Genomic DNA, 9,001 nt, shown 5'->3' on the forward strand with positions numbered 1-9,001 from the left:
ATCCCTACTCTCCACAGGATTGTAAACAGGGTTTTATCTTGTTTGCAAGATGGTAAGAAATAAAGACGTGATACAAAGCAGGTGATCTTTAAAGAGTTATTGATGAGTGAATGAATTTATTGAGACTTCTCATCAAGGTTAATCTCAGGCTGAATTACTGAAGTGTTATTGTAAAGCAGCACGGAATAAGATGTTTGTGAATTGGTTTTTGAGGAGAAAATGTCACTCTCTTTGCTTTTGTTCAGTAAAACTTCATCAAGGAAGAGTGTTGCATAATGAAGAAAGACAAACAGTACACCTACTCCTCACTTAATCAACTGTATTGTTTTCTGATATTTTGCTTTAAAAATATATATGTTTTTAAATCTATCCAACCATTTTGCATAATAACAACCTTTGGCAGTAAGCATGTCAAGGTGTTAGGTGAAAGCATTGTTTGATTATGCAATGGTGTAATTTCATTATCTAATCCTCCATTTCATATAACACCAATTTTTGCATTATGACCTGGTCTTTGAACTTCACCATGTCAAGTGAGGAGTGGGTGGATGAGGAAAGTTCAAAACCACAAGTCGCCCAAATGGCCTGCTCAGTACTTGCCCTCATGCAGTGATCTCTGAAGGTGTGGGTGCAATAGCAAAGTGTGGTGTGGTGAAAAAAAAATCAGATGGTGCTTGGCTGTCAGAAAGGATAGTGTCTGGAGACTTTAAAGCAGGGGTCCTCAAACTTTTTTAAACGGGGCCAGTTCACTCTCTCTCAGACCCGTTAGAGGGCTGGACTATAGTTTTTTAAAAAACTGAACAAATTCCTATGCACTCTGCACATATCTTATTTTGAAGTAAAAAAACAAATGGGGCAAAAGCACCCAGCGGGCCGGATAAATGTCCTCGGTGGGCCACATGTGGCCCGCAGGCCATAGTTTGAGGACGCCTGCTTTAAAGGCTTGTTTTCATACAAGCCATCATCTAAATGAGGTGCCAGCTAAAGTCCATACAAAACGAGCACACCAGCGTGTGTGATTGAAGGATTGTATAATAATAAAATCCAAGACTATACGAAGCAATTGTATTAAAACTTAAATTCTGAGCAGTTGATTTGCAGAAGGCTACAGATGCCAGTGAAAACCCAAAGTCCATTTGCATAGCCCCATTCAGATTAAGCCTCCGTTGAATTCCCTCAGACAATTGGCTAGGGATATGAAAAATCTTACCGTCATGGTGCATTGGAAAGTGGATTACTGTTAAAGTGGATTCTAGTTAAGTTAAAATTTAACATGTTGTCATTTGTTTTCCCTTGTAATGTAATGTAATGTAAAATGTAAAAATACATTTTAAGGTATTCTAGTTTCTATTTTGCTTTCTTTTGGATTGAAGTCTTCTGTGTTTTATTTTGTTGTCATTGTTGGGGTTTTTTGTATAATTTTCTTGACGTGAAATCCAGAATATATAATCCATACAGACAGTAACTAGATTGATAGTTCTTTTGGGTTATGACCAAGAGAAAGATGAGGCTCCCTACTCCTGTGAAGAGTTGCAATCTCATGAACCCACTGAGGCAGTCTGCCCTGTCCTCCAGGGTCATCGTGAGTTGGAATTGACTCAATCGTGGTGAGTGAGAGTTATTACTGGAAGGGTAGTGGGGAGCTATTGATAATGGGTATAAGAATGAAGAAAATATTCCAAAATGGATTGTGGTGATGATTGCACACCTCTTTTTTAATGTATTTAAACCATTGAATTGTACGTGGATTATATGCCAGTAGAAGTGGGGATTTTTTGTTTTGTTTTAAAGAAAAGGTGAAAGGTTGGCATGGTTCAGAAGACTTTCTGGAGGAGATGAATGCTTCTGCTGGGTCTCAGTGACACGTTTAATACCTTCGGATGTCTCTAGCCTTTTCAGGTCAGGACATCCAATAACCAATTCAGATGGGAGCAAGGAAGTATTTCACCCCTAAAGTTTGGGGTCTGGATTGAAAGAGGAAGGTTTGAATATTCAAGTTATTTGAAACTTAATTCAAGTATCTCATGGTTGATATAATTGGTGTCACTGAATTATTCAAGTGAAAATTGTGAGTTGGCAAATGTTGTTATATATATTTAACAACAATGAAATAATAAAATGATACAAAATAATAATAGCAATATATAATTGATCAAGGATTCACAAGGATGGGAGGGCGGGGTAGGGAGGGGGAAAAAGAGGAGCTGATACCAAGGGCTCAAGTGGAAAATGTTTTGGAAATGATGATGGCAACATGTGTACAAATATCCTTGATACAATTGATGTATCGAATGTTAAAAGAACTGTAAAAGCCTCCAATAAAATGACTTTGAAAGAAAGAAAGAAAGAAAGAAAGAAAGAATAACAAAAATAGCCCAAACATTTCCTCCATACTTCCCTACTGAGGAAGTCAATGTAGCATCTCAGCCCCATCTAGGAGACATTCCAGGACTTTGTGAAAGATCTAGAAAACAGGCTTCTGGAGCCAGACGACCTGTGTTTGACTGCTGCTTCTGCCACTCATCCAGTGAGTCAACTCTGGACTACTTGCTTAGCATCGGGAGTAAAAATGAAATACCGCCTTTCCAGATTGTATGAAGAGGGCATTTTTTTAAATATGTAATCAAATATGCTGTGCTTACTGTAAGTACTAAGTGATGTTTTTGATAACTGTTTACAATTATACGTAACGATTTTTTTTCATCATTTTATTGGGGGAACTATTGATTTTTTTTCTTAAGTTGAGATTACTATAGCTAAGCTAAATAAGTGTGCAGTTTTCAAGCATGCTAAAAGAAAAAACAAAATTTGTATAGTTTCTTTTTAAAATTGCTATACAAATACTCAACAATTACTTTAAAACCAAGATGAGAATGCTCGGGGGCAGGGAAAATAGATGATTGGAAATGGAACAACCAGAGCAGAAATAATGAGAATGAATATTCACGCATTGTAAAAAATGTAACCAATGTCACTAAACAATTTGTGTAGAAATTGCTGAATGGGAACTTAAACTGCTGTATGCATCATCATCGAAACACAATAAAACTTTTTTTTAATGTATGTACTTTCTTAAGTGATATAAAAATATCTACATAAGTAATATTTTGGTATTAACTTTTCCAATTGAAAGATTGGAATTGTGTGATTATCTTCCATTTAATTTTCAGGAGAATCCTCATTGACACTGGAGAACCAGCCATTCCAGAATATATCAGCTGTTTAAATCAGGCTTTGTCTGAATTTAACACAACAATCCAGGAAATCATAGTGACTCACTGGCACAAAGACCATTGTGGGGGCATAACAGACATTTGTAAAAGCATCAATAGCGGTAAGCAGAAACCAGTTATTCAGTTCAAAACTGTGTTCAGAATCATGTGTCTTGGATATAAAGCTTAGTAAGCTGGTAAGCCCTTTATGAAGTGCTTCCTATTTGTTGGTGGTGGTCTTGTTCAGTGCCTTGTCCTGGGCAGCCCATGTGTGCGGAATAAAACTGCTTCATAAGGTCGTCAAGGCTGATTGCCGCCTCTACACAGGCTTGAACCACCCACCTTTCCGTTAGTAGTCAGGTACCACTGGTGCCACCCAGGTACTTCAACTTAAATTCAAATAGTACTTTTAGAATGCAGTCTACTTGTTAAATGCTAATCCCACTTAACATAAAAGGAAAAGAAAAGACCTGTTTCCTGTTTCAAATCCTTTTCTCTCACTTAGTCTCCTCTTTTTTTCCAATGATGAAGCTCAATTTTAATTTAGTCTGATGTTAAGTACTATGTAAGTGCCGACTACTGTGCTAAATGCTTTACATGCATTATTTTGAGTTAGATGCTGTTATTTTCCACATTTTAAACAGATGATCTCAGGTCTTCCTAAGATAAACTTAAATTCTGTCAGGATATCACTGCATCACTAAATCTCTGTTCCTAAGACCATTTCAGTAACGACGGTTTACCAGTTCTCTTCTTGTTTCCACATTTCACCACCACAGCTAGGGTCACCCATTCTTTCATTGCACAAGCATCCAACTGACTACTTACTGTCTGCAGACACAGTAGTTGTGTAGTGTAGTATTGTATAGTAGGAAACAAAAGAGACAGACCGTGCACTCAGATAACTTCCATTCAACCAAAGAAGATAAGTTGTAAATAAGTAAGGTGAAATAGTGATAGGTCATGAGGAAATACAAATTGAAGTGAAGAGAAAAGGGAGAGAGAATAAGGCGGGGCGAGCAGCAGCTGTTGTGTATAGAGAAGACAGGGAGAGGATGGAGGTGTTTAGGTATCTTGGAAGAGAGCATTGCAGGATGAAAGGTACTGGACTGGTACAACCAGGCAGTCAAGAACAGTGCATACAAGGATGCGTCCACGAATACACCTGTACTTAGACCAAGAAGCACTCTTTCAAACAGAACAATGGGATACTGCGTGGTTTGAAATCAGGAAAGGTATCCTTCAGGGGTATATTCTTTTACCATACTTATTCAATCTGTATGCTAAGTAAACAATCCAAGTAGCTAGCCTATATGAAGAATAATGTGGATGAAGACTCATTATTAACCTGCAATATGCAGATAACCAGCCACACGACTAACAGCAGAGAGGACTTGAAGCACTTCCTGATGAAGATCAAAGGCTACAGCGTTCAGTATCGATTATACCTCAACATAGAGAAAATAAATCTTCACAACTGAACCAATAAGCATCATCATAATTAACACAATTTCGAAGATGTCAAGGATTTCGTTTTACTTGGATACACAATCAACACACATGGAAGCAGCTAGCAAGAAATCAAGCAACACATTCCATTGGACAAATCTGCACAAAATCTCTTGAAAGTGTTAAAATATATATATATATATATATTACTTATAGGATTACAGTGCACCTGACCCAACCCCTGGTGTTTTCAGTTGTCTCATGTGCTTGTGAGTGCTGGTCAGTGAACAAGGAAGCCTGAAGAGGAACCGGTGCCTCTGAGGTACGGGGTTGGTGAAGAATGCGGTATATACCCCGAACTGCCAGAGGAGTGAACAAGGCTTCGTTCCTGAGAAGCAAGGATGGAGAGACTTCCCCTCACATACTTTGGACCAGGCCTCGGAGGAGGACTTTGTGCTTGGTAAAGCAGAACCAAACTCAATGCCACGGAATCGGTCCCAACTCATAGCTTCCCTGTACAAGGTTTCTGAGTCTGTAAGTTTTTGTGGGAACAGATAGCCTCAGTGTTTCCCTCAGAACATGGGGTGAGTTTGAACCTCCGACCTTACAGTTAGCAGTCCAACACTTCCCCAACAGCACCATCAGGAACCACTGGTCACGTAGAAGAAGATCCTTGATGAGATAGGTTGACACAGTGGCTACAGCTAGGGGCGCAGAGATGGTGCGGGTGACCCAGGGCCAGGCAGTATTTCGTTCACCTGTACATGGGACTGCTATAAATCAGAACTGACTCAGCGGCACCTAACATTTTTAATATTTTTAAGTAACATACTTCTTAGACCTTGAGACTAGACTTGGGGCACCAAGATCTCCAGGCTGCAAGTAGAGAAAATGGTCTCACCCAATCTTGGTTTCCTCCTGCTTGCTTCCAACTCGGGGGAATGCGTGTCCTAATTCTCACTGATTTATTCTCACTTTCCTTTCTCTTTATCCATTAGACAGTGGCAAAATTCACCATTTTATTGAAATGTACAATTCAGTGGCATTTAGTGCATGCAGGTTTCTTTCTAATTCCAAGACATTTCCATCCACCCAAAGGAAAACCCCATACCTGTTAAACAGCAGCTCTTTATTGTCCTCTTCCCCCAAGCCCTGACAACCACTCGTCTACTTCCTGTCTCTAGATTTGCATATTCTGGATATTTCATACAAATCTTATTAAAAACAACCTGCCGAACACATTCAAATAAAAGTATCATCTGTAAACCTCTTGCAGTTCAAGGCCTATCATCGGCTGTAGTCTGTAAGATGTGACGCAATTGTTCTAGTGGATCGAAAGTAGTTATGGACATGTGTATTCTCACCAGTCTCCTCAGCTCTCCGTGTTATAGTGTCTAGACTGTATATTCCAGTTTTCTACAATGTGGAGTGCTAAGTGAAGGTTATTTAGGAAAGTGAAATCTTTTTTAAACTTAAAAAAAGAACCTGCTATGAAAATATTTGAACATCATTAGTGTTTCATTTAGAAGCCCCTTGTAACTCTAGAGAGCCACCAGTTTGCTGCACAAGAGAAGTATGGAGATTCAGTGTGCTGGAGTGTTTTGTTTTGCTTTTGAGCTAATTTGTAAAATATATTTTGTTAACTGGCAATTAAGAATTATTTTGCTACTGAAGTCAGATCTTTGCCAAGTAGTTTATATCTTAGTCCCAGGAGTCAAGCATTTTCTTCAGTGCTGTTCAATTAGAATATGTTTTCTTAGAAATTGTTGGACTTAAACAGATTGACATGTTTATATCAGCTTAAATATTAAGCATTAGCAATGCTGTTATAACCCATTATTCAAACATTAACAATGACTGAGGGTTTGCTTCTATTTAAAATAATAACAGGATAGAGATAGAAAATGGTTTCGAGGTTGCCAGGGACTGATGGTCAAGAAGGGTACAGGAGGTATGAGGTTTCTCTTTTGAATGAGGAAAATGTGCTAAAATTATGTAATGGTAATGGTTGTACAATTCTGTGACTATACTAAAAACTATTACATACTTTAAAGGGGGTTAATTTGTATGTGAATTACATGTCAATATAAACATAACTTGTATTTTTTAATTATTCACATAAGTCCAACTGATAGTGACCCTGTAGGACAGAGTAGAACTGGTCCACAGGGTTTCCAAGGCCACAAATCTTTACAGACGCAAACTCCCACATCTTTCACCTCTTATTATTGCTATTCTCATTGTCATTATATGATTGCTTGCAGCATACTATTCTCCATTCTGTCTGGAAACTGATATTATGAATAGCATATGTGTATTCATGTTTGCACATAGTCTTCAAAACTGGCAATTATTTCATAGCATGATATTCATTTTGTCATTTTCAGATCATTGTGATTTCTTTTGAAGGAAACATGATACCGCCACTTGTTTTCTGAAGTTCAGTTATGCAGATTGAAAGCAAAAACTTCTGTAATGAATAATTAAAATAACTTTTTAATGTCAGTTCCAAAAGAACGCATTGTTTTGCTACAGCCCCTAAGATACAGAGCAATGGCATTTGGAGTTGGAGAGAGTTGATGGTCACTGTTGTTTTGTTTTATGTTTATTTTTAAGGTTTGTCCCCTTTATCCTTCATTCCAGCCAGATTTCTATGCCTTTGTAATTTTTCTTTGAAATGTCCTTTTTTTTTCTCCCTCCATATTTCCAAGGCTAACATCTTACCTCAAATAGTCTAGCTAGTTTATTGCAGTCATCCCTCCCAATAGGCCTCCAGTCTCCACCCACAACTTGCACATCGACTGACCCGTTAGCACTCATTTGTTTTGTTTTGTTTTGTTTTTTAATTTAAAAAGATCATTTTATTGGGGGCTCGTACAACTCTTATCACAATCCATCCATCCATCCATTATGTCAAGCACATTTGTACATTTGTTGCCATCATCATTTTCAAAACATTTTCTTTCTACTTGAGCCCTTGATATCAGCTCCTCACTTTACCCCTCCCTCCTGAACTATCCCTCCCTCAGGAACCCTTGATAATTTGTAAATTATTATTATTTTGTCATGTCTTACACTGTCTCCCTTCACCCGCTATTCTGTTGTGCGTCTCCCAGGGAGGGGTTTATATGTAGATCATTTTGATCGGTTCCCCCTTTCTTCCTCCACCTTTCCTTGACCCTCCTGGTATCGCTATTCTCATTATTGAGCACTCATTTGTTATCTCACACAACAGTAGCCAGTTATTCCATGACGCTTAATTCCTTGGTCTCTGAAAAGCAATCGAAGGCCCTCCGATCTGAGATCACCTTACCTGTACAGCGTTCTCTCTAGGCTTCCCAGCTAGAATTTTGGGCTAGACAAGTTACATTGTCCCACTGGACCAGCGCTTCTCAACCTTTGGGTCGAATGACCCTTTCACAGGGGTCACCCGATTCATAACAGTAACAAAATTACAGTTATAAAGTAGCAATGAAAACAATTCTATGGTTGGGGTCACCACAACACGAGAAATTGTATTAAAGGGCCGCTTCATTAGGAAGGTTGACCACTGCACTAGACCATGCTCATGCCCATACCTTGACTCATTGTTATCCTCCCGTACCTCTTGAGTTTTCTCTGTACCTTTAACATCTTGCTCATCATTTAAGTCCCACTGCAGGATATATCATATTTGTGAATCCTGTTGAAATTGTTCTGATTTTTCATCCCTTTTTTTCTGAACTCCTCTCCCTTTGATTAGCTGAACTGTTTACTTCCAAAACTCACTGTCATCTCATCCATATCGACTTATAGTGACCCTGTAGAACAGGGTAGAACTGCCCCTGTGAGTTTCCGAGACTATAACTCGTAACAGGAGTAGAAAGCCCAGTCTGTCTCCCTCAGAGCAGCTGACCTTGGGGTTACCAGCCCGATTCGTAGCCATATAAAAGCAGGATTCCTGAACTTTTCATTCAGTACTCAGCCAATGGTACAAAGGATAATTCTTTGTTTGCTGTCTTTGAGTTGTTTTCCTGTCTATAACAGTGTGTAAGTGCTTTTGATGTCACTGTACATCACTGAAGGAACCCTGGTGACTCACATGGATAAGCACTGGGCTCCTCAGTGAAAGGTTGGTGGTTCAGGGCCATGCAGTGGCTCCGAGGTATAAAGACCTGGCAATCGCTTCCATGCGATTACAACTCAGGAAAGTTATGAAGCCATTCTAAACTGTCACATCGAGCATGTACATGGAAACAGCTCAGAGCTGGAAACACAGGAAATCCAAGACAGATAAACCCCTCAGGACCAATATTGAGAGTAGCGATACCAGGAGGGTGGGGGGAAGGTGGGGAGAGAAA

General features: G+C 39.0%; 1 protein-coding gene across 1 annotated transcript in view; it reads left to right on the top strand.

Annotated features, from left to right (window-relative positions):
* LACTB2 (lactamase beta 2) overlaps window positions 1-9,001 on the top strand; it is a 43,773-nt gene that overhangs the window by 11,950 nt on the left and 22,822 nt on the right. The window contains exon 2 of the mRNA XM_004697523.2: window positions 3,171-3,334. Coding sequence (XP_004697580.1) covers window positions 3,171-3,334 — 164 coding nt within the window. The remainder of the gene's footprint in view (window positions 1-3,170; window positions 3,335-9,001) is intronic.

Source organism: Echinops telfairi, unplaced genomic scaffold (assembly GCF_000313985.2).
Source record: "Echinops telfairi isolate 266 unplaced genomic scaffold, ASM31398v2 ScPeMD7_1;HRSCAF=3_0, whole genome shotgun sequence".
In the NCBI taxonomy this organism is placed as follows: Eukaryota; Metazoa; Chordata; class Mammalia; order Afrosoricida; family Tenrecidae; genus Echinops; species Echinops telfairi.